The following is a 23990-nucleotide window of genomic DNA, read 5'->3' on the forward strand; positions in this document are numbered from 1 at the left end:
CACTGGGTGCCACAAAGTTGCCCCTAGCCCTGGGGTACCCTTAGTGCAATGTCCCTCACCCAGTGCCACTGGGGTACCCCTAAAGCACCGCCCTCTGATGTCCCACTCACAGTGCCACCGGAGTGTCCCTAGAGCATTGCCCCAGGATGTCCCACGCCCGATGCCACCGGGGTGTCCCTCTCACAGTGCCACCGGGGTACCCCTAGAGCATTGCCCAGGGATGTCCCACACCCAGTGCCACCGGGGTGTCCCTCTCACAGTGCCACCGGGGTACCCCTAGAGCATTGCCCGGGGATGTCCCACACCCAGTGCCACCGGGGTACCCCTAGAGCATTGCCCGAGGATGTCCCACGCCCGATGCCACCGGGGTGTTCCTGGACGGTGCCCCCGCGGGTGCTCGGCTCCGGGGCTGCGGCGGTGCCCGCCGGGGGTGCCGCCTCCCCCTCCCTTCCCATCCCACCCGGTGCCGCGGCCGGTGTCGAGCCTGTCCCTAAAAGGTGCTGGCGGGCGGCGGGGGAGGTGCCGGGGCGGCCCCCGCCCGGCGCGGCCCCTCCCCGGCTCTTAGGCGGCGCGGCGGGGCGGGGGGCGCAGTGCCGGTGCTCCCGCCGCCCCCGGTGCTCCCGGTGCTCCCGCTGTCGCCCCGCGCCCCGCCGCCGCCCCGCCGCCACCATGGAAGCCATCAAGAAGAAGATGCAGATGCTGAAACTGGACAAGGAGAACGCCATCGACCGCGCCGAGCAGGCGGAGGCTGACAAGAAGCAGGCAGAGGACCGCTGCAAGCAGGTGGGTGTCCCACGGACCCCCTCCGGCATTAACCGGGGACCCCCACCTTAAGAGTCTCCATCCCTGGGGACCCCATCCTGCTGGGTGTCCAGCCTGGGGACCCTCCGCCCTAGGGGTACCAAGCCCTGCGGACCTCCCCATGCTGGGTGTCCAGCCTGGGAAGCCCTGTCCTCGAGTTGTCCTGCCCTGGGGACCTTGTCCTGCTGGGTGACCAGCTTGTGCGTCCCAGTTCTAGGGGTGCCCAGTGCTTGAGAACTCACCCTACTGGGTCTCTGTCCCCAGGGATCTCACCCCGCTGGGTGCCTGTCCCTGGGGACCTCAAGCTGTTGGGTGCCTGTTCCTGAGAACGTCACCCTGTCGCGTGCCCATCCCTGGGGTCCTCACCCCGCTGGATCCTTGACCCTGCGGACCTCCAGCCTGTTGCCCCTGACCACTCACATTGGCCCCCTCAAACATGGGGCACTCCAGTGCCACCTCTCTACCCCTCTGCCAGGGAGACCCTTGGGGACAGCCACACGGAGATGGGGACCTTCCCGGTGCCCCTCACAGCTATGTCCCCAAGTCAGGACTTCTCCAGTACCCTGCAGACAAGGACCCCACCACCCCCTTGCCCTCACTGGACTCAGGGGTGCTGGGGGTTACTCCAGCCTGGGGACCAAGAGCTTCCTGAGAACGTGTGGCCCCAAAGTTGACAGAGGGAGCATGTCTGTGTGCTCCTGCTGCGTCCGCTAGCCTGGGTGTCCCCAGGAGGAGAGTGGCTGTCCCCACCCCAGCCTTGTGGGCACTGCCATCCCCCTGACTCCTGCCCTCCGTCCCTTCCCCAGTTGGAGGAGGAACAGCAGGGCCTGCAGAAGAAGCTGAAGGGCACAGAGGATGAGGTGGAGAAGTACTCCGAGTCTGTCAAGGAGGCCCAGGAGAAGCTGGAGCAAGCGGAGAAGAAAGCTACAGACGTATGTAGATGCGCTGGCAACTCCCCCCGCTGTGTGGGTGCCGGACCTCGCGGGGGGTGAAGGAAGAGGGGGGCCTTATATGGAAAGCGTCCGTGGGGAAGACTGTCAGGATCCCATTCCTGCGATGCTGACACTAAACCGGGCTGAGGTGCAGGGCAGGGACCCGAGGGATCCTCCTCGAGGTGTGGGGGCCAGGCCAGCTGCAGCGGGCACTGCTCAAGTGGCTGGTCCCACCTAGAGCTTTGTGGGCAGCCACCTGCCCCACTCCCCAGAGCTAATGGGGACAAGTGTCCCAAGCTGTGTCACTGGGCATGTGCCTCTGCAAGGTAGGAAAAACTCAGTGGCACCTGCTAAACTGTGGCAGGAAAGCGGAAAAGAGTAGAGAAATGGAAAAAGCTCCTGCTCACAGCCAGCAGGAAGGAAGGATGCTCAGGGCACATGAGGGGGAGGTCGGTCATTTTGAGGTCCAGTGTACCACTCTGTACCCTAAGAAGGGCAAGGCCAGGAAGAGTTTTATTTATTGCGGTGACTGATGTTTCTCCTGGGAAATGGATCCCTCTGGGGAGACGTTAGGAAGGTGTTGAAATTGGCTTGAGCCCGTCCAGGATGAAGGGTGGAACAGCTGTGTGTGGCCATGAAGCCGCTCGGGAACAGGGTATAACGACCTGTGGTGCCACACAGGGTATTTGACACCCTATAAATAAATCCTCCTTTCGATAGCCAGTCCTTCTTTGATGAAAACCAACCCTGGAAACTGGAGGAGAAGCTAAAGGGGAGCCGCCTGGAGCACGGCCAGCAGGGCACAGCCAGGCTTTTTAGGACTGAGAACAAAAAATCCAATCCCAGCTGGTTTACGGAGCTAAATGGGGGAGATGCGTCAAATCTCCAAGGCAGCCGCCAAGGACAGGGGTGAGGAGACAAGGACGAGCAGCGGCCGCGCAAGTCCCTGCGGCGGCTTGGAGCCCTCGGGGAGCAGCTGAGGGGCTCCCACCGTTGTTTGCTGACCCTATGGACCTGCCCCAGTTTAGTTAGATACTAAGCCAAGTAGTAAAAACATTGAATATCCTCTGGAAGGGCATTTACCCTGGTGTGGCGCAGGCACCTTAAGCCGGGCAGGGCATCTGGCATGTGTAGCGGGGTCCCTACTGGTCTGAGTGGATCTGTGCTGATATGGGACAGGGCAAATTCAGTGTGGGGTCTGGCTGAGCGTGAGTGGGATGGCTCCACTGTGGGGCTCAGCGGAAGGGGTCTGCCCCCTCAAAGTGGGCAGACATCAGCCATGGGGTGCGGAGGAGCGGTTTGCTGCTGGCAGCAGTCTGTGCGATGCTGTCCTGGGGAGGGAGGGTGCATGTTGCCACTTGTAGTACATAGTAGCTCGTCAAGTCTGCGGGCTTTGGCACAGAGTCCCATCCCAGCAGATACGGGTGACGGGAGCCACCGACTCCTCCAGGGAAGGACTGGAAGGGGAGGTAGGGTGAAGGAGCAGCACCTGGGAGGACAGGCTGGCTGCGGCAAGTGCTGCGGGCAGGGCTGGGAACCCATCACCAGCGCAGCCACTGCAGGTCCATGACGAAGCCCGAACAGGCTGCGCTGTGTGCAGGGCTCTGGGAGTCACCAGGTCCCTGCGCCAGGAACCTGAACGTGCTGACAGCGCTAAGTGCCAGGGCTGGTGTTACCTCTTCCCTGGGGCGAGGCGCCGTGCAGCTCCTGGATCCAGCAGAGGAAGCACAGGGTAGACCCCCAGAGCCCACCTGCCTGCCTCCCCAGGACCCCCGTGCCCTCCTTGGCTGCCAGGACAGCATGCACCTGTGAGCACGGAGTGTCCCCATGCCTTGGCCAGGTCAAGGCCCTTCACAGCCATCCAGGCAGGATCCTAGCCCTGGCAAAAAGTTCAACAAATGCCTTAAAAAATTAAGGCAGCGGGTGGCAGTGCACGAAGCCCTTGGGGACTGCATTAAGGGGTGCAAGCGACCCCCTAGTCACTTGGAGGGGAGTAAGATGGTGGCACAGACTGGAGATCGCCTGACCCCTAACTGGCAGCTCCATGTTGCTGGCCACCTCTTCCCAGCACCTCTGCGAGGCCGCCGTGGCCCCACCACCTCCATGTCCCCAGGAGGGACAGTGCACGGTGCCCAGGGCAAAATGCGGGCAGTGGCTGCTGGGCACAGTGGGTTCAGCCCCCTCCAGCCCCCCATGTCCCGAGCTGGTGGCCTCTCCTTGGCCACCCCAGCAAGGCCCAGGGAAACTCTGCTATTCCCAGGCCAGGATCCCAGGCCATCATCCCGAAGGCTTTACCCAAGTTCCCGCCCCGGTTGCTCTCCCCGGCTGAGACTTTGCTCTTATTTGGCGATTCCCCGAGCCGGTGGGAGGGAACGGGGCTCTGCTGGGAAGTGACTGCATCCCTGGGTGGGGCCAGAGTAGGAGGCACCCAGCCTGGCCACAGCACGATGGGGGTGGCAGCCCCCCAAGCCTGACCCTCAACCTGCAGCCCCCCCAGCCTGCCTGCAGCCAGTTCACCCCTGCCCCATCTCTGCCAAAACCCCCCATTTCTGCTTCGGGCCCCGCATGCCAGCTTGGAAGCATTCTTGGCACCCAGGCGTCGGGCTGGAAGCGGGGCAGGATCAGCTGGGACGGAGGCCAAGGCCAAGGCCATGTGTTCCCCGGGGGACACGCAGCACCGCCTCTTCCGCCGCCATTTGGCAGGAGGACATGGGGCGGCAGGGCTCTGCTGGTGGTGTGGCTGGGTTCCCCCCCTTAGGACCCCAGGCCCTGGAATGGAGGGTGGCCAGCAGGGTCAGCCCCAGGGACTGGTGTCCCTGAAGGCAGGTGTGAAGCGCAGCCGGGGCTGCCCGGGAACTGTCAGAGCTCCTTAAGGGAGGATTGAGTGCCACCAGCACCGGCTTCTCCTGATGGATTAGGGCACGTGCCCCAGCCAGGATGCTGAGCTGGGACCTGGGGGACTGGCCTCCCCCATTGGGCACAGTCCCCAGGGCAGCTGGGGTGTGCAAGGGGCACCATGGGCCCCATGGGTCTCTGTGGGGCAGCTGGCTGGGGTCCTCACTTGGGGGAGCTGAGCAGGATGGCCCCTGGCTGTGCCCCAGGGCTCTAGCCCCAGATCCCCTGGGAGGATGCCTGGGGGAGGGCTCTGCACCATCTGCCCCATACCTCTCATTGAAAAAAGCCCTTGGGGAAAAAGTCCATGACCCTCCTCCTCAGCTCTGCAGCAGGGTGGTGTGAGGGGCAGAGTTTGGGGAGCACCCATGGGTACACTATTCCTGTGCCCAAAGGCATTCACAGGGGCCAGGCTCTGGCACCCCCCAGACTCACTGGGCCCCTTTTTCCCCCAGGGAAATGGTCTCCCTTGGGCTCCTCTCCATCGCTCCAGGGGATTTCAGTTGGGACTGTGCACCTCCTGCCTGGGGAACCCCACGTGTCCTGCTTGGGGGGTGGGGGGGGTCCTGCCGTGACGGGGCTGTTTTGTATCCAGCCCTGACTGGGATACTGTGTGCCCTGGCAATGGGGACTGTGCATCTGCACGTCTTGCCTTTTCCGGGGGGAGGTGGGGGAGTGGTTAGAGACAGTGACCCCCGGCTGGGAAGGACCAGGGGTCACCCTATGTCTTATCTGGGATAGAGGTGAGAACCGTGCCACCCCTCTTGGTGTGGGGACTGTCCCCTGCCCGGAGTGGGGTGATGAGGTGAGGGGGATCCTGTGAGCGCTGCCCCGGGGAGCGGCGGCCCAGGTCGGTCGGTGGCGGCAGGAGGAGGAGGAGGAGGAGGAGGAGGAGGAGCAGGAAGGGATGGAGGCAGGGCGGGCGGCGGGAGCGGCCGCTGCCTGAGCGCTTCCTGCCCGAGCCGGGCGGATCCCACAAAGGGCTCGGCGGCCCGGTAGCCCCCCGCCATGGCCGGCACCAGCTCCATCGACGCCGTCAAGAAGAAGATCCAGAGCCTGCAGCAGGTGGCCGACGAGGCAGAGGAGCGCGCCGAGCACCTGCAGCGGGAGGCCGATGTCGAGCGGCAGGCCCGGGAGAGGGTAAGGGGGGTTGGGGGGGGTGTGAGGGGGGGCACGGAGGCCAGGAGGCTCCCCAGCAGCCCCCCCGGGATGTCCTACCGGCCTCGGCCCCGCCGCCGGCATCCTTCGCCCCGGCCGCCACCACCCCTTCACCCCCCTTACTCCCTGTAACCGGCCTGGCTGCTCCCGGGACGTCCAGGAGGAGCTGGAGGACTCTGCCATCCCGGTGCCAGGGCAGGGAGCTTCGTGAACTGCCTCCGGGCTGTCTCCAGCGTGGGTCTTGTGAGGGATGCTCCGTGTGGCCGGGGAGCGGTCAGCGGCCGGGGCCAGCTCTGCCCTGGCTCAGCCTGGGGCCGGGCAAATCCTGGGAAGAGATCCACCACACCTCGGAGGTGTGCACGGCTCAAAATCCCACGCCCAGGCTCTTGTCTGGCTTCCAGCGGGCTCTGCGGTCCGGGCTGCAGCCGTCCCAGAGCCTTTGGCTCTCCAGCGTGTCCCTTGGCGGGGACAAGCCAGCCCTTTGCTCTGCCACAGGCCAAAATTTCTGCTCTGGCAGTGGGACGGCATTTCCAAGCTGCAGCTTGTTCCTGGTTTGGCTTTTTTTTTTGTTGTTGTTGAGGCTGGTTTCTTTTCTTTTCTTTTTTTTTTTTTTCTTTTTCCTATGCCCACTCCTTTAACATCCTCACCATATCAGGAGCGGCAGAGCTGGGTGCGGTACCCGGGCTGTTGTCACTCAGGCTGTGTGCGGAGGAAATGGCCCCTTCCTGCAGCCGCAGATCGGGTTCCCCGATCACAGGGCACTGCCGAAGAGCTCATATTCCTAAGTGTCCATCCGGGCAGCTCTGACCCACTTTGGGGGTGATTCCCTGGGAAAAAAACTCCCAGCAAGGTGAGGCAGATGCCACAGGCTGAGCGTCGCGTGGTGGGGGCCAGCCCCAGCTCCCTGTCGGGTGGTCTGGCCGGGGATGAGCTCTCAGTGAGTTTGGAAAAAGGGTGTTCATGGGGCAGAGGTGGCTGTTGTGCCAGCTGTGGGGCTGGCCGCCCTCCCAGCATCCCGCCGTGCTGCCCCGTTGGGAGGGGTGCCGCCTGCGCCTATCCCCACCCTGCCAGCTCACCACGGGGGACCACAGGGTCTCAGCAGGGTCACACAGGGTGACGGCCCCTTGCTGCTCCCACAGACCCCTTGCTTGACCGACGTCCCCAGGGCATTCCCTTCGTTGGAGCACGAGCCAGCACCGGGCGCTGCAGCCGGTGAATAAGCAGGAGGCATTATGCCCTGGGTTGCTGCTTGTCTCCCTGTGTCTTGGTGCGCAGGGCTGCTCCCCACGGTGAGGTCTAATCACCATCCATCCCTTTGCACCCAGAGTTTGTCTTCCCCGCAGCCGCTTCAGCGAGGAGCAGGGCCGGGAGCTGCTGAGGCAGCGTTTCTTGGCGGTCTCGATGGAGCGGGAGGCCTTTACCAAATGGAAAGAGCATGGGGCCAGGCGTCGAGGGGCTGGCGGGGGGCCAGGGCCACTGCTCCCGGCCAGTCCCAGCTCCCAGCCTTGCGCACGGGGAGCCTGGGAAAGCAGTGGGCCCTGGTCCCGTGGGCCCCAGCGGCCGCAGCTTGGCCAGGCGCCAGCCCGCCGGGGGTGACTCGCTCCATTGCCCCCCGGCGCTGTGCCGTACATCATCTTAGGGAGTAAGGCTGCGCTCGGCTTCAGGCTGCCCCGCTGCACAGGGCCCTGAGGGGGTTCCCGCAGGAGAGGCTCCGGGCTCGCTCCGCCACCTCCGTAAACAGGAAATCCACAAGCGGCTCCAATCTCCTTTTCGGGAGCGAAGCCGTACAGGGCATTCCTCCCCCTTTACTCACTGCTCTGCAAACCCCAAATACCATCCCTGTGACGACACGGCTGCTCCAGCCACCCTGCCCCAGCGAATGTGCCTCGTTCCCCTCCGGGGCGGGAGCCAGAGGTGTGAGGATGTGATGGAGGGGCTCCACGTGCCAGGCTGGGCTTGAGCGGCCGGGAGGAGCCAGCGTCAAACAGGGTGCTAGGGATGGAGAAAACTCGTACCTATAGAGCGGCGAGGGGATGTGTGATTGGGCATCCTATTGCAGTGAGCACTGTCTTTTTGCATGGTGCCAAGAGTTTTTCTGGATAGGAAATGCAGAAGTAACCACTGAAAATGGTTTTTTTTTTATATGCATATATATGTGTGTAGATGAGACATGGGGTGACCAATGGGTTTCTGTTCCCCTAGGCTGAGGCTGAAGTGGCTTCTCTGAACCGCCGTATCCAGCTGGTGGAGGAGGAGTTGGACCGAGCCCAGGAGCGCCTGGCCACCGCCCTGCAGAAGCTGGAGGAGGCTGAGAAGGCGGCTGATGAGAGCGAGAGGTGTGATGGGGAGGGATAGCGGGGGTGGCACGGGGTCACCATTGATTACAGGCAGCCCCCTTGGTTTTGCAGTAGGGTCCCTCTGAAGTGACCTTAATGGGATTTGTGATGGTTTTCCTGCATACCCCAAAGGGAGAGAGCAAAGCCACAAAGCAGAGAAGTCCGCCAGATACAGGGATTCTTAAAAAGGCTGTGAAATTTCCAGAGCACCCATCAAATCCTGAAAAATTTAATCTGATATTCATACAAATCCAGGCTGTAACCAAAGCCAGAGGGTGCTTGGAGCTTGTCTTCTGCCCCAGAGCAGCCTTCTAGTCTCAAGGGCTGAAAAATAGCCCAGGAGGGGATATCTGTGCCTGGAAAACAAGGCCAGCTTGTGAGAACGAACTAGCCTCATTCAAAAAAATCAGTCCTCAAAGTCTGTTATCCCATCCTCACGCCAAGCAGGTTTCCCGAGCAGGAGCCTGCAGGCGAGGGCACTCAGGTTGGATGGGAGTGCCTGGACATGTCATGGCGTTCCTGACAGTTGCATGAGCTCTTCCCTCCATTGGCAAAGACCAGCTTGAGCAACACCATCTGAGCCAGAGAAGAGTCTCCAGGAGCTGCTGCCGCAGAGGTTCACGGGGGTTTGGTGACCCCCTGCTTGTGAGCATTGCCCCTGAATGAGAAAAGGCTTTGCTATGGGATGTTTTCTATCATTTCCTAAAGGTTGCTGATCTGTGTTGTAGTTTAGCCCTGCTCAGGAACGAGCTACACGCTTTTTCACTTACTCTCCCCACCCTCCGAGGGAATGGGGAAGAGATAATATAACAAAGAGCTCGAGGTTTGAGATAAGGACTGGGAAAGATCATTCAAGTTACCATTACAGGCAAAACAGAATCGACTTAGGGAAAACTGTTTCAATTTATTATTAATAAAACCAGAGCAAGATACTGAGAGAGAACAAAACCAACTTCCTCCAACTCCTCCCCTCTTCCCAGGCTTAACTTCGTTTCAAATTATCTCTACCTCCTTCCCTACCCGAGCAGCACAGTAGGGAAGAGGGAATGGGGGTTACAGTCAGTTCATCACAAATTGTTTCTGCCACTCCTTCCTCCTCAGGGGAAGAACTCCTCGCATTCCTCCCCTGCTCCAGCGTGGGGTCCCTCCCACGGGCTGCAGTCCTTCCTGAACTGCTCCGGTGTGGGTCGTTTATTCCATGGGGTGCAGTCCCTCCAGAACGGCTGCCCCAGCAGGCCCTCCACGGGCCACAGCCTCCTTCAGGCATCCGCCTGCCCCGGCGTGGGGTCCTCCCCGGGCTGCAGGGGGATCTCTGCTCCTCCGTGGGCCTCCATGGGCTGCAGGGGCACAGCCGGCCTCACCATGGGCTGCACCACGGGCTGCAGGGGAATCTCTGCCGGGAGCAGCGTTACTGCTGTCCCTCCTTCTGCACTGACCTTGGTGTCCGCAGCCGTTCCTCTCACCAGAAATTCTTCACAACTGGCTCAGGCAGACGCCTCTCAGGTTCTCTTCACATCTCCTCTCCTCTCCACTTCTTGCAGCCGGGCTGGGCCGAGTTGGGCCCAGTTGGCTGCCCGGCGGGAGGCCAGAGGGTGAGGGCTGCAAGGCCCACAAGGCTCGCGCCTCCCCCTCTCTGCCCCTGCTTCAGCATCTTCACATCTTCTTTGAAATTTTCCTCTTCTTACATACGTTATCACAGAGGCATTATGACTATCTCCAGTTGGCTTGGCCCTGGCCAGCAGCAGGTCCACCACACAAAGGGGAAACTTCCATCAGCTTCTTGCAGAAGCTGCCACTGTAGCCCCCCTCTCACTAGTGGAGGCTCATCCTTGCCTGCACACATTTTCCACTGCTAGATGATGGGTTCAGGACCTGCCTGGTTGAGAGGAACCACAGCCAGATCTCCTTGCTCTGAGACATGGCCCTGGGGCCAGCTCTGCTGCTGTCACTGTGCACAGGGCCATCCCTGGGGTACTGCTGGTGCGGTGGCCAGTGAGTACCAGCACCCCCGGGCAATGTCCCATGTCTCTGGAGCTGGAGGATGGTGGGGTTAGGGTATGGTGGGCAGGCAGGAGTTGCAGATGTCACCTTGACCCACGGTAGTAACGTCTTCTGTCTTGGCTTTCTCCAGAGGCATGAAGGTCATTGAAAACAGGGCCATGAAGGACGAGGAGAAGATGGAGCTCCAGGAAATGCAGCTGAAGGAGGCGAAGCACATAGCAGAGGAGGCTGATCGCAAATATGAGGAGGTGCGTGCCCCCTTTCCCCAGTCTTGACCCCTCAGAAGCAGCCGGGGCTACCTCCCTGCAGCTCTGTGCCCCAGCCAGGGCAAGCGTGGGGCTAACGTATGCCTCTTGCTGCTGTCGACAGGTTGCCCGCAAGCTGGTTGTCCTTGAGGGAGAGCTGGAGCGCTCAGAGGAGAGGGCAGAGGTGGCGGAGAGGTGAGTAGGGCTCTCGGTGGGCGGTGTATGGGGGTCCCATGCAGCCCTTACCCTGAGTCCCTGACAGCCATGGGCACGGGAATGTCTGTATAGGGATGGGGATGTCCCTCCCTGGGAATGGCAGGGTCTGCCATCGGGGTGGTCCCTGGGCTCGCAGGCTGGGGGCAGGGGGATGCTGGCCCGCCAGCAGCACATCCTTGACCCTGTTCTCTGCTGTCCCCCTCCCCGGGGTGCCCCTCTTCCACCCCAGCCGAGTGAGACAGTTGGAAGAAGAGCTGCGGACCATGGACCAGACTCTCAAATCTCTCATTGCCTCAGAGGAAGAGGTACTGGGGCAGGGGCGCGGGGCAATGCGCAGCAGCCCCTTTCTCTCTGTCGCTGTCTCTCAAACCGTGCGAGCCACCTCTCTCCTCTCTGCACCGCTGCCTTGGCCACCAACCTCCCCTCGCCTCCCGCTCCGGCGAGCGCAGGCTGGGCACGCTTCTCCATCCCTCCGTGCCTGCTCTCCTTCTCGGTGGGGCTGGCAAGAGCCCAGCTGGCAGTGATGCACGGGGCATCCGTGCGAGGAGGCACAAGGAACGGATGAATGGATGCATCCCGGCACCTCCTGCTCACAGCGGCTCTGCTCCTTCTCCACCTGCACTGAGTTTTCTCCTCTCTCAACTTGTTCTTTCTCTCTCTTTCCTCCTTCCCCATGCCCGCTCTTTCTGCTCCCCCTTCTCTCCTCCACCTGCCCCCTGGCCTCACTCCCCTTCCTGGCGGCCCCCGCTTGGGATGTAGTAAATGTGGTGACCTAGAGGAGGAGCTGAAAATTGTCACCAACAACCTGAAGTCCCTGGAGGCCCAGGCTGACAAGGTAGGACCCGGTGGGATTGCTGGGGCTGGGCAGAGTGTGCAGGGTGCTGGGTGTGCTGGGGTCTCCTGCTGGGGTGAAGGACGGCTTGAGGTGTCCCATGGGGCTCATGGGCGCATGTCTCTGTCTCTGCAGTATTCCACCAAGGAGGACAAGTACGAGGAGGAAATCAAGCTTCTAGGGGAAAAACTGAAGGAGGTAAGGGGTGCAGGGCTGGCACTCCATCGATGCAAGCACAAGTTTGCCATCCAGGGTGTGTTTTAACCCCATTATGCCTGTGTCCTCTCACCCTTCCCTGAAACTGCAGTCCTGCAGGTGCCTGGGTTTGGGATACCCCTGTGGGGGGCATCAGCCTGCTCTGGTTTAGGGTGTGGAGGTCTACAAGGCCCTTGTCCCTTGCCTTTTCTAGGGAAGAGCTTGTAGGGGTTGATACAGGAGATGCAGACAGGGCAGATTTGGGGTGTGTTGCAGCCTGCACCATCCCCATCGTGCCCCACTGCTCACCCTCTCCCTGCAATGTTTCCACAGGCTGAGACCCGAGCAGAGTTTGCAGAGAGGTCTGTGGCGAAGCTGGAGAAAACCATTGATGATCTAGAAGGTAAACTATCCCTGGCAGCCCCGAGTCCTCTTTCCTGGGGAGCACGTGCTGGGATGTGTCTGCCGGTGGGGCTGGACAGGGCTTGGCCAGGGTGAGGGGGTGGGCAGGGTTCCCAGGAGAGGGAAGGCTGGATGCCATGATGTTTGGTGTGGGACCGCAGAGCTGCTGGGGTCTGGGCTCTGCCCTGGGGTGGGGAACAGGGTTACATCCACACCGCCTGTGCCCGCACGCTCCCGCCCACCTCGGCCCCCTGCTCACAGCCACTCTCTCTCTCTCCGCCGCCTGCCCCCCGCCCTGCTCCACCACCTGCCCCTCGCCCTCCCCTCGCCTGCAGACGAAGTCTATGCGCAGAAGATGAAGTACAAAGCCATCAGCGAGGAGCTGGACAATGCACTTAATGACATCACCTCCCTCTGAGCCCCCCCGCTGGGCACCAGCACTGCACCCCCTTGTCTGCCTCACCCCTCCCCAGCTCGGCCGCTTGCCTGCCTGGCCACCCCACCACTCTCCCTGCCCGCTCTGTCCTCCTCTGTCCTTCCTAGCTTGCGCCTGTCCATTGGCTCCCTTGGGACAGGAGCTGGCCTAGGGTGTTTCTGCAAAACCCCTTTTTGGGACGAGATGAGGTGTAGGTGTTTAGGAGTGTTTGGTGGGGCAGGGGAGCTGCCCCTGGGACCCCCACGCGCTGGGCAGACAGCGGCGTGGTGGTTGCAGGTCTGCACCCCAGCATTGCCCAGTGGGGAACAGGGCTGTGCCTAGGAGCCCGTCACTCCAGCAGCTCCCTCCTTGGCTCCCCAGCAGCAAAAGCACCAGAAATCCCATGGCTCCAGGGCTGGGGGGAGGCACTTGCCCCGCTACGTCCCCCCAGCAAAGCCCCCCAGTGCTGTTTGCTGGGCCCAGGGTGGGGAGGATCTGCTCAGGGGAAGCGGCACCTCCACCGCCAAAGCTGAGGCCCCGGGGATAGAGGATTGGGTCCAGCTGTGCAGGCAGCCCTTTCCCAGGCAGGCAGCCCCCAGACCCCTGCTCCTCCCTTGCCCCTTCCTCCTTTCTGTCCTTTGCACATCGCTCTTCAGTTTGCATTTCATGACTTTTCTTTTATGTTCTGTCCCTCTGGGTTACTGAGTTGGTCTCAATAAAGCATTTTCTTTCCTTGGTTTCTCTTTTGTTTTCTTCATGCCATTCTGTCCCTCCTCTCCTGCCTGTCTCACATGGGTGCCACCTGAGGTGGCCAGCCAGGGGGTAGGAGGTGGTTGCTGTCAGCTCGCAGCCGCGGGACCCTTGGGATGGCTGTGGCTGGGTCCCGAGTGGCTCCCACGCTGCCAGGCTGAGCGGGATGGGGCCCTTTGTGCCTCGGCCTGGGAGATAAACCCCACCACCCCCCCGGCTCCGATACACAGCTTTCCTCATCTCATGCCATCTTCTCCATGACCTGTTTGGCCTGAAATCATAGAATGGTTATGGTTCGAAGGTTGGAAGGTTGATGACCTTCAAAGGTCATCTAGTCCAACCCCCCTGCAAGGAGCAGGGACATCTCCAACCAGATCAGGTTGCTCAGAGCCTCATCCAGCCTGGCCTTGAACGTTTCCAGGGATGGGGCATCCACCACCTCTCTGGGCAACCTGTTCCAATGTTCTACAACTCACATTGTAAAAAATTTCTTCCTAATATCCAATCTAAATCTACCTCCCTCTATTTTAAAATAGAAATAGCAGGGTTAGACCTGGTCCTGTCCATTCCCTGTCCCCGCTCCCAGATACTGCCTGCAAGCAGCGGTCTCAGCCCCGCCATCTCTCCTGTTATCACCCTCCCTTGATGAAGGGGCTGACCCTACTCTTCAGCAGCGATGCCTAAACGGGTCCCTGACCCTCCTCCTCCTCCTTCCTCAGCATCCTACCCTGCCCCACAACCCAGTTTTCAAACTGATGGACCCACAGCCCTGTCCCTGCTCTGAGACTGGTTGCCTCCTTCTGCCAGCCCACATCCTCACTGCTGGCTAGGCGGCTGTGGGATTTCCAGCGAGGGCTTTGGGGAACGCTGCCTTTTTTCACTAACTCGCCTTTCTCTCTCTCTTCCCTCTGCTGCGCTGACGTCTCCATTTTCTCTAGAGCGCTCCCGGCAGGAGGCTGAGAAAAACCGCGTTCTCACTAACGAGCTGCGGGTCATCCTTACCGAACTTAACAACTGAGCTGCCCAGAATTCCCAGCCCCAGCCCAGCCTCCCTGCCCCATTTTTGCCAGGCTGGCTCGAGACTGGGAGCCCCTGCCTGCTCCCTGGCAGGTCTAGGCAGGGTGTGGAGCCTTGGCTTATCCCCCTGGGTGTAACTGCCCCTCTTGGAAGGGACAGGGAGCCCCTCTGGAGCTGATTGTTTTTCATGGGAGAGGAATGAGGGTTTTTGCAATGTCCTGGGATGCCCGCGCAGTGATGGCTGTCCTCCAGCATCAGCCTGGCCCCGCCGGGGAGGGATGCAGTGTTTTGTATTGCTGCCTTCCTCCCTTGTTCCAGGAGCTGGCAGCCAGCCTCTTCCTCCTCACTCTGCTCACCCCAAACTGTGGAGGGAGGATCTCCTTGGAGCGAGGTCTCTGCAAGGTGCTGGGACAGCTGGGATAAGAGCAGCACCCACTGCCCCAAACTTGGGGCAGGGGACAGGGAAGAGCCCAGCAGGGAGTGCAGGGAGATGGGGCTGGGCGGGCAGAGCTCTTGTCCCATCCCCATCTCTAGAGGAAAGGAGTATGTCATTCAGAAGCGACCACCGAAGGAGGCTGCCTCAGCAGTGGGCTGCCTGGCAGAGCTCGTCCCTGCAGCCTTGTTACCTCTGCTCCTTCTCTCTCTGCTGTCTTCTCTGCCCGCCCTCCCGGGCTGCTGTCTCACTCCTTTTCTTCACGGAGCACCGCTGGGTCATGCAGCAGGCACTGGCTCTCCTCTTTCACTGGACAAGGGTTTGTACACGTGCCCGCAGATGGCTGGAGGTGATGCCCCAGGGCAGGATGTGCTGGTGGCTGGTGGGGAATGGTACCCACCGGTGGTACCCGTGCTGTGGAGGGCCTGGACATGGGCAGTGGGCCGCCATGGGAGGATGGAAATGCTGAAGGGTGGGGACCGTCTACCCTCAGTGACCAGCCTGGCTAGCCTGGCAGCGCCGGCAGGTCCCGGAGCGGCTAGGCTCATCCCTGCTGGCAGTGGGGCTGCTTGTGTGGACTTCGCTCCGCAGCGATGCCCCGCTCAGCTGGAGGCTGTCACTGTACTGAAATGTCCGTCTGTGTGCGTGTGTCTGTGCTTGGTGTGGTGTGCGTGGGTCCGGCTGCACCTGGGTACACTTGGGCTGTGTCTGTGTGTGTGTGGCTGGGCATCCCTTCTATTCACAGAGAGCCTGGCCAGTGCCAAAGAGGAGAACGTGGGCATCCACCAGGTCCTGGACCAGACCTTGTTGGAGCTGAACAACCTCTGAGCTGCCCTGGGGAGCCCCCGTTCCTCTTCCCTACCCCACACGTGCACCCCACTGGCATGCTCAGGACATCATCAGCTGAACTGCGTCTTGGCCAAATCCACACATCCATGAGAAGGGAAGCCCTGCAGCCTCACACCGTGGCTTGGGGGCATCTTGTCTGTGCACAGCCTGGCTGGCTTTGTCCTGTCTTCATGTCCAAATATTAAAGCAGTTTGACAAGATGGATGAGTGCACTTGGTTCTTGTGGGTGGGCACAGGCTCTGAGAGATGTGGTGAGGGTCCCCCTGCCCAGTTCGTGCAAGGAGGCTCTGCAGGGGCTCCGGTGCAGAGTGGGTGTGGCCAGCGTAAGGATGTCCTTCGCAGCAGTGAGGGGCTGAGAGTGATAACACACATGGTTTGGGCTGGGTTCCCTTATCTCCATTGCTTCCTTGGGCTCCTCACTTCCTCGAGCTCATAACTTCCTCAAGCCCAGCCCAAACTGACCATCTTCTTCAAGTGCACAGTGACAGACATGTCACTGGCATGTCCCCTTCCACCTCCGGCATGTTACCTACTTGGAGAAGCCACAAGGTCTTTGACCTCTCCATGGAGTCTGCTTCATGGTTCGTGTTCATGATGCCACCTGAGCATGCATACAAGCGTGTGACCACACACGTACACACTATTAGTTGTCAGGGTCTTCTCCAGGTCTGGGGTTTGCTGCTTACACTGCGTACGAGTTGCATTTTCTACTACCAGTCACTGAGCACCTGGCCTGAGGGTCAGTTGTATAAACTAGCAAATATTAATGCAGTAGGCAACCACTTCCCAAAGCATTCAGGAAGTTTCCTCCTGGCTTCGCTGTGTTTTCTCCAACACAAAGAGAAGAGCAGCAGGATGTGTCTCATCGCTGTCACCAAAATGGGCTGGATTCCCTGGGGATGCCGAAAGTCATGATCTAGTCCTGCCCTCCACTTCAGGCCTCTCCGCCATGTATGCTGAGACCTGGTGTCCCACGCTGCCCGGCGGATATCCCTCCAAAAGCACCGACTCACGCTGCCAGGAAACATAATTCACGCTGACCCCTTGCCAAGCTGGGCCATCACCCCAGCAAGCGGCTGGCAGGGATAGTTGTCATTATCTGCTTTCCTTTATTTGCTGCGCCTCTCAGCTCAGGAAAGGAGGGTGGTGAGACTGCATCTCTTTCCTGCCCAGGTGCTGCTGGGCCAGCTTCCTCCCTCCTCCTGGCCCAGCAACTTTGGTTTTTGGCTCCAAGTCTTTCTCCTACAAGCAAAAGTGCTCTTCTTGCATAGGCTGCTCATTTTCTGGTTGTCCTCCCAGGGTGCTGGAGGGAAGGGCAGTGGAAGGGCTGGAGCTCCTCCTCGGGTCCGCCTCGCTTTTCCGCCAGCACATCAGCTGAGCCATTCTGTCTGGTCAAAGCACGTTCCAGGCAGGGGCTTGTCTGGCTGCAAAAGGAACAAGAGTGCAAAAACACATCTTCTCTGGGAGCCTGCACCCCACACTGCAAACAAGTCTGCCCTGTGCTCCTATCAGGGTGCGTCCACAGCGCCCAGCCTCTGGGCACCCTTCACCTTCCTGCTGGGACAAAGAGCCCTTTCACACCCAGTGTTTTTCCCCATTAGCTGCTGCTGCCTCCTGGTTTGGACCAGTCCATTTCACTGTTCACACCCTGCTGCAAGGGTCTTTTTTTTTTAATCTCTGAACTTTCTGTGGTTTGGCAGTGGGATCCTGGATGCCGCTCCTGGGTGATGCTCTGCCCCAAACACTTGAGGCTATCTGTCACAGTTCAGCAAAGCTCCACATTTTCTCCATCCTCCCACACATCTCTTTCTCCGCTGTGGTCCTGCAGAGAGACAGAGGCCAGGGGAAGCTCCCAGAGGCCCATGGCGGAGCCGCGGGCAGAGGGGCTCGACCTGGAGGCATATCTCCCCGCACACGTCACTGAGACTCATGCTGAGGAATGCAGTGCCCATCCCCTCCTCCCTCCCTCCCCTTGCATCTCTCCTGTTGAATTTCAACCTTTGGATTTGTTTGTTTTGGCCTGATGGACCGAAGATCTCCCTCAGGAGCTTTCAGCCCTGGCGTGGGCTGCCACCCAATTGATAAACCACCGCATTAACCTCCAGCAGCCTCTCACCTCTGCTCTCTTCTCCTGATTTCTCCTCACTCTGGTGCCTCATTTAATCTCTGAATCCTTCCTGTCCAATACCCTTGAACTACACGCTGGAGGGGAAGGACCAAAGAACATCCCAGAGACATTTTGATGCGGCGGACACAGCCCACCGCCATCCCACAGTCCCTTCACCATTTGGGTGAGGATGGGAAGGGCTGTGTGGCCAAGCTGCGTGGGTTTTGCAGGACTCCGGGTGATTTCGGAACGCGTCAGGCTGCCTAAAGCCCAGGGCCACACGAAGATCTCCGTCTCCAGATCAGTATTACTGTTCTGGGAGGAAAACATGGACGGCCATAACCACGCAGTACCGCCTCATTTTTGTACGGGTTACGTATGCCCCCCACGGCTCCGCAGGAGGTGCCGGTGGTCCCTGCCCCACGGGCTCGGGGCCTGCAGGGGGTCTGGGGGCAGCACCCTGCGGCGAGGCTGGCCCGTGGCGGAGGGACAGGCACCTCGGGGACAGCCAGCACCCCCTGCCCCACCGCCGGCACCCCTGTCTGACCGCTCTCCGCCATGACAACCGCAAGCCCCGCCCCTCCCGCCTCGGGCCCCGCCCCCCTCCCCGCCCGCCTCGGGCCCCGCCCCCCGCCCCGCCCCAACGGGCCGCTTCCGGCGTCGGTCACGGCTGGCGGCGAGGAAGGGCGGGGTCAGGGGGCGGGGGCGGCGGGGCCGGGCCGGGCCGAGCCGAGCTGCAGGGTTCCGTCCCCGCCCGCCGTCCCGTGTCCGCCGCCATGACGCTCGCCGTCTTCTTCGGGTGCACCTTCATCGCCTTCGGGCCGGCGCTCGGCCTCTTCCTCTTCACCATCGCCCGCGACCCCCTGCGCATCATCATCCTCATCGCCGGGTCAGTCCCGCACCGGCACCGGGAGGGGCACTGGTGCCGCCGTGGGTACTGCTGTCGGGCCTGGAGGGGGGCCTGGTACCGATATCGGTACTGGGCTGGCGCCAGGATGGGCGCTGGTTCCAGTTTCGGCGCTGGTTCCAGTTTCAGTACTGGTACCAGTGTGGGCGTGACAGGGCACTGCTTCCGGTTTCAGTACTGTGGTACCAGTATGGACGTGACAGGGGCGCTGGTACCACTTTCAGTACTGGTGCCGGTATGAGTGTGACAGGGGCACCAGTACCAGTTTCAATTCTGGGACCAGTATGGGCATGATGGAATGCTGGTACCGGTTTCAGTTCTGGTACGAGTATGGGCGTGACAGGGGCACTGGTACCAGTTTCAGTACTGGTACCAGTATGGACATGATGGACTGCTGGTACCAGTGCTGATACTGGCACCAGTGTGGGCATGACAGGGTCGCTGGTACCAGTTTCAGTAATGGTTCCAGTGTGGGCATGATGGGGCACTGGTACCAGTATTGGTGTGACAAGGACTCTGGTACTGGTATGGATGTGACAGAGTCGCTGGTACCAGTTTCAGAACTAGTACCACTATGAGTGTGATGGGGCATTGGTACCAGTTTCAGTACTGGTACCAGTATTGGCATGATGGGTACTAGTGCCAGTGCTGGTCCCACTATGGGTGTGACAGGGATGCTGGTGCCATTTTCAGTACTGGTAATAGTATGGGTGTGACAGGGACATGACTGGTACTGGCAGAGACACAGTGGAGGACAGTGCTGGTGCCATCGTGGGCACAACAGGAGGACCAGTACCTGTACTCGTACTGGTGCTGTTCCTTGCATGACAGGGGCACCAGTATTGTTTCTCTTACTGGTATCATCATGGGGGCATTAGGGACACCAGTACTCATACTGGTGGTTGTGGTTGTGACAGCAGCACCAGTACTGTTGCTCATACCCTTGTGAGTGTGATGGGAGCACCAGTACTGGTACTCATACTGGTGCCATTCCTTGCACAGTGGGGTCACCAGTATCATTGTGGGGTCATGTGGGCACGGCAGGGAGGACACTGGTGTGGGTAATGGCATGAGGTTGGTGGAGCACTGGTGCCAGTGCCTGTGCAGGGTCGGTGGTGGTACTGGTGCGTGCGAGTACTGGGACTGGTATTGGCGTGGATATGAGCCTGGTGCTGGTAGGCTCACTGGTGTGAGCACAACTGGGGCACTGGTGCCACTTCTGGTTGCCAGCGGAGGAGGAGTGCAGGCACAGCAGTGGTACCAGAATGGGCACCAGCTGCCTGTCACTGGTACCAGAACAGCACTGGTGCTGGTAGGAGTGGGCAAGGCTGGGGCACTGCTGCCAGTGCCAGTTGCAGCACAGAGGGCTGTGGACGTGGCACCTGTGGGCACGGGGGCATGGCACCGGCACCCGCGCTGGTCCCGGTACAGCATGGGTGCCAGCGGGCGCTCTCTCTCTTGCAGGGCTTTCTTCTGGCTGGTGTCGCTGCTGCTCTCCTCCCTCATCTGGTTTATCGCCGTTAAAGCCAGTGACCCCCGGGACGAGCCGTTGCAGAAGGGGCTCTTGATATTTGGGGTGATGTTCTCTGTGCTGCTGCAAGAGGCCTTCCGCTTCCTCTACTACAAGCTCCTCAGGTAAAGGCATCTCCCACCCTGCTCCAGTGCTGCCGGGTGGTCCTCCTGTCCTCGTAGCCGTGGCAGGTGCTGGATTTCAGCTGGAATCTCCTGGGCTGGGTCGGGGGGGGATGCCAAGTGTGGCACCAAGCTGCCTTGGTCTTGACTGGGAGCATGTGGGTGGTACCTGTGTCGGTACATTGACCTCGAGGGGCTCTTAGGTGGTGGAGCAGAGCAGCCCTAAGATCTGGAAGACCCAAGGCTAAGTTGGCTGGTAGCATCTCCCTGAATTCGGGACAGGTAGGGTGTGGGTTTGGGCTGCTGCAGGGTGACAAGTGCCGCAGCTCAGGGGGATGCCAGACACCAGGAAATGCCTGCTTTGCTGTACCGGGGACAGAGAAGGGTGAGGGATCTGCTCTCACCTCCTGGCAAGTCTTGTTCCTTTCTTAGGGGTGAGCAGGGACAGCCAGAAGGTGGTTTCGAGGCTCCGTGGGGCGGCAGATCGCTGCCTGCCCTGTGCTTGGTGCCCTGGCCAGACCGGGGCAAAGTCTCAGTGCAGCCTCAGCAGCTCCCGGCCCCTCAGGGGCCGCCGGCCAGGAGCGTGAGCGCTTGGGTCGCCTGCCCGGTGAGCACGCGCTGCACCCCGTTCTGCGTTCGGATGGAGGGATGGATGGACGGATGCTGTGTGGGGGCCACATTGGACAGGGAGACGAGGGAAGGCGATGGCGAGGGGCTGGGGAAGGCTGGGTTCCTGGGCTCGCACGGCTCCCTGTGGCGGGGCGCTGACGGAGGCAGGCAGGCAGAGGGTAGCAGAGCTCCGCGGAGCAGCCTCTGACACAAACCGCTGCGTTTCCTTCGGTCCTGCCCGTCTCAGCCCTGCTGTCCTGCCCAGCCTGAGGAGCCGTCTGACGTCCTCCTCACTCACTGTACCTCTAGCTGATAAAAATTTTGAAGCCATCTGTCCCAGTTTTTCCCCTCAAATAATTTTTTCCAGCTCTTTGAGCTCTTCTCTGCACCCTCTCAATTTTTTTCCAACATCTTCTAAGGGTATAAATGCAAAGATCATGGTGCACACCTGCCACGCCAGCGCTGGGGCTGTGTCCCTGTGAGGGTGCTGCTCGCTTTGCAGCCCATGTCCCGTGTGCTCCGGCCCTGCTCCATGGGCTCTGTGGAAAATGTCTCATGTCCCTCTGTGGAAAATCTTTCTATGTGGCTTCGTTGATTTTTGCATGTGTGGTTTGTCTGGTGGTTCAGGGCAGTCGTACAGATGGTTTCCGCAGGCGGTGCTGTGGTTTTGTGATGGGGAAGTTTACCAAGCGGGTGTGATGGTGCAGAGTGAGACCCCAGCCCCCATCTGCTCCATCCTGGTGCTGCACCGTGCCCTGGGAGGTGATCGCGCTGTGCTGGGCTCCAATGTGCTCTCACCCCACAGGAAGGCCATCGAGGGGCTGGTGGCCCTCAGCGAGGACGGCTGCTCACCCATTTCCATCCAGCAAATGGCGTACGGTGAGTGCCGTGCAGAGGCACCCTGACTGTGGGGCCAGGGGCAAGCCTGGGCAGGGCTGGGCGTGGTGCTGGGGGGAAAGGGAAGTTTCTCACCCCAAAACTGGCTGGGAGGTGCCTGGTGTGTCCCTGAGTGGCTCGGGGCCTGACGGTATCCCTGTCCCTGCAGTGGCTGGTGTGGGCTTTGGACTCATGAGCGGTGCCTTCTCCATGATCAATCTCCTGGCAGACGCGTTAGGGCCCGGCACCGTGGGCATCCATGGGGATTCACAGCTCTACTTCCTGACCTCAGGTGAGCCACCGGCACCCTTCGCCCATGTCTCTGCCCCACCACAGAGGCAGCAGACCTGGGGGACTGGGGCGCAGCCCCCCTGCTCTGCTCTCTATGCTGCATTGCTCTGTTGCTCCCCGTAACCATCTAAGCCCGCCATGGTCCCCTGCCACATCTCTGTACCAAACCCTCTCTCTGTTCCCTGTGATCCTCCCTGCTCCTCACCCTCATCCCTCTCACAGTCAAGGTCTGCCCCAGTACCTCCCAGTGCAGCCCGCAGTGCCCCTACTCCCCTTTCCTGGCTGGTCTCCATCCTTCCCCAAGCCTGTGTGCCAGGTGATTCCCTGGTGACACCCCTCTACTGCTCCCTGCAGCTTTTATGACCATGGTGCTGATTTTTCTTCACACCTTCTGGGGGATCCTCTTTTTCCACGGCTGTGAGCACCGACGCTGGTGGGAGATCATGGCAGTTGTTGTCATGCACCTTGCCGTTTCGGGGTCGGTGAGTAGCTGGGAGCAGAGCTCTGTGCTGAGACCTATATTCGGGGATGGCCATGGTGAGTGCTGGTGCCTGTGCTGGAGACGTAGTGCCTTTGGCACTACGAAGCAGTTGGATTTGGGGGACTTAGAGCTGGCCTTTCACAAACCAAATCCCAGAGCTGGTGTCCCCTGTCCTGCTCCACTCATCAAGGTGGTGGCGACGCTGCCACCCCTCCTGTCCGTGCCCTGTCCTGCCCACTCATCCCTCCCCTCTCCTGCCTCTCTCCCCAGACGTTTTGCAACCCCCTGTATGTGGGCAGCCTGGTGCCCTCCTACCTGCTGATGGCTGCCGCCGCTGTCTGGGCTTACCTGCTCTCGGGGGGATCTGCCCAGAACCTGCGGCGCTTCCTGCTCTGTAAGTCCTGCTCCGTAAAGGGAATTGGGGACCCTGTGGGTGCCTCTGGGTACCAGGACTGGTGCTGGGGTGGGGAGAGGGTGTCCCAGGGGCTGGAGCAAGGTGTCATCCCTTTGGCTGCCAGACTGGAGGAGATGCTGGGATTTTGCCTCTCTTGGGGGAATGGGGTAAAAAGTCTGGTGAAAACCGCCCCCCTCCACCTTCTTGGTTCCCGCAGGTCTACAGAGTGGAGCCAGCCCCCAGCTGGGATCCTGAGGCCCTGTGGGATGTTCCTGTCCCCAGCCACCCCTGCCCTCCCCTCCATCCTGGCGGCAAGAGTGTCCGTCGCCTTCTCTGCAATGTTTTTCCTTCTGAACTGGGGGACCCTGGAGAGTCCCAGCAGGGCGGATGCTTGGGTCCAGCTGTAGCAGCCAGCCAACCGGTGTGGCTAGGGCTGGCTCACTCCAATTCCTCCGTGGGAGCCCCCAGAGAACAGCTTATTTTTGGGGGACCCGCCTTTGCTGGTCCCACCATGCGTGGAGCCCCAGTTAGCCTCCGTGGGAAGGATGTTACCGTGGACTACCAGAGGCCTGAGCCCAAAGAAACCTATTGCTTCTCCCCCTGCCGCAGAAGACGTGCCATCCCCTGTGCCGGGGGGGAGGCCTCGCGTCACCTCCTCACCACAGCTTGGAGGAAGTGGCTTTGCAAAGTGCTACCATGCTTTGGGTTGGGGCTGACTGCTGCGGTGCTACTTTCTCTGCCTCTTTGCACCGTCTTTGCTGCCCTGGGAGCCATGGCACCGGCGCTGTACTTGTGTTGCTGCGGCGAGCTGGCATCCTGGTGCAGGGAGGATCGTGCTGGGGGAGCTGAGGGGACCAACAGCGCCCAGGACGGGGGGAGGACAGGGAGAAGATGGTACTTAAAGTGCCCAGCGGACATGGAGGGTGGTGGAGGGCTCAGCAGGAGATGCAGCATCACAGCGGGTGCCGGCACAGCTTGGAGAGGGCATTTAAGGAGTCATTCCAGTGAATCATTGCCCTCTCCTGCACTTGCATGGGGATTTTTAGGCAGGCACTGGCCCTGATGCTGTTCCACAGAGCTGGGAGGGAGAAACTGCCATCGGGCTCAGGGCTGAGAAGGTGGTTTTATCCACAGTGGGCTTTTATACCAATAAAAAGAAGTACCACAGACAAGTGGGGCTGTGTGCAGCCGGTGGCGCTGCCCTCACGAGGAGGGCAGA

At 60.7% G+C, this 23990-nt stretch overlaps 2 protein-coding genes across 9 annotated transcripts; both read left to right on the forward strand.

Moving 5' to 3' along the window:
- Positions 1–581: 581 nt before the first annotated feature.
- On the forward strand, positions 582–15674 carry LOC104486035 (tropomyosin beta chain). Of its 8 annotated transcripts, none has more exons than XM_086771559.1 (9): positions 582–783; positions 1608–1733; positions 7986–8119; positions 10251–10368; positions 10490–10560; positions 10811–10886; positions 11549–11611; positions 11942–12011; positions 15371–15674. In XM_086771559.1, the coding sequence occupies exons 1-9, from the start codon at positions 670–672 to the stop codon at positions 15451–15453; spliced, it is 855 nt and encodes a 284-aa protein (XP_086627685.1). In that variant the 5' UTR covers positions 582–669; the 3' UTR covers positions 15454–15674. The 8 variants fall into 8 exon arrangements, with proteins under 8 accessions (XP_086627685.1, XP_086627683.1, XP_086627684.1 ...); XM_086771557.1 differs by lacking the exon at positions 10811–10886 and adding an exon at positions 11341–11416 and having other exon boundaries at positions 583–783; XM_086771558.1 differs by lacking the exon at positions 15371–15674 and adding an exon at positions 12346–13164 and having other exon boundaries at positions 583–783.
- Positions 15675–18240: 2566 nt separating this feature from the next.
- On the forward strand, positions 18241–23943 carry LOC104484711 (aph-1A gamma-secretase subunit). The gene is made up of 7 exons (XM_010126871.2): positions 18241–18470; positions 19953–20123; positions 21535–21608; positions 21775–21897; positions 22251–22378; positions 22648–22771; positions 22989–23943. Exons 1-7 carry the CDS (start codon positions 18358–18360, stop codon positions 23024–23026), a joined length of 771 nt encoding a protein of 256 aa, XP_010125173.1. The 5' UTR covers positions 18241–18357; the 3' UTR covers positions 23027–23943.
- Positions 23944–23990: the final 47 nt, after the last annotated feature.

The sequence above is a fragment of the Chlamydotis macqueenii genome, chromosome Z (assembly GCF_036417535.1).
Source record: "Chlamydotis macqueenii isolate bChlMac1 chromosome Z, bChlMac1.mat, whole genome shotgun sequence".
Lineage (NCBI taxonomy): Eukaryota > Metazoa > Chordata > Aves > Otidiformes > Otididae > Chlamydotis > Chlamydotis macqueenii.

Coding starts and splice junctions, on each gene's coding strand:
- LOC104486035 (XM_086771559.1), top strand. CDS start 670: ATGGAAGCCATCAAGAAGAAGATGCAGATGCTGAAACTGGACAAGGAG. Junction 8,120..10,250: donor GCGGCTGATGAGAGCGAGAG/GTGTGATGGGGA, acceptor GGCTTTCTCCAG/AGGCATGAAGGTCATTGAAA. Junction 10,561..10,810: donor AGGGCAGAGGTGGCGGAGAG/GTGAGTAGGGCT, acceptor CTTCCACCCCAG/CCGAGTGAGACAGTTGGAAG.
- LOC104484711 (XM_010126871.2), top strand. CDS start 18,358: ATGACGCTCGCCGTCTTCTTCGGGTGCACCTTCATCGCCTTCGGGCCG. Junction 20,124..21,534: donor CTCTACTACAAGCTCCTCAG/GTAAAGGCATCT, acceptor CTCACCCCACAG/GAAGGCCATCGAGGGGCTGG. Junction 22,772..22,988: donor CCTGCGGCGCTTCCTGCTCT/GTAAGTCCTGCT, acceptor TGGTTCCCGCAG/GTCTACAGAGTGGAGCCAGC.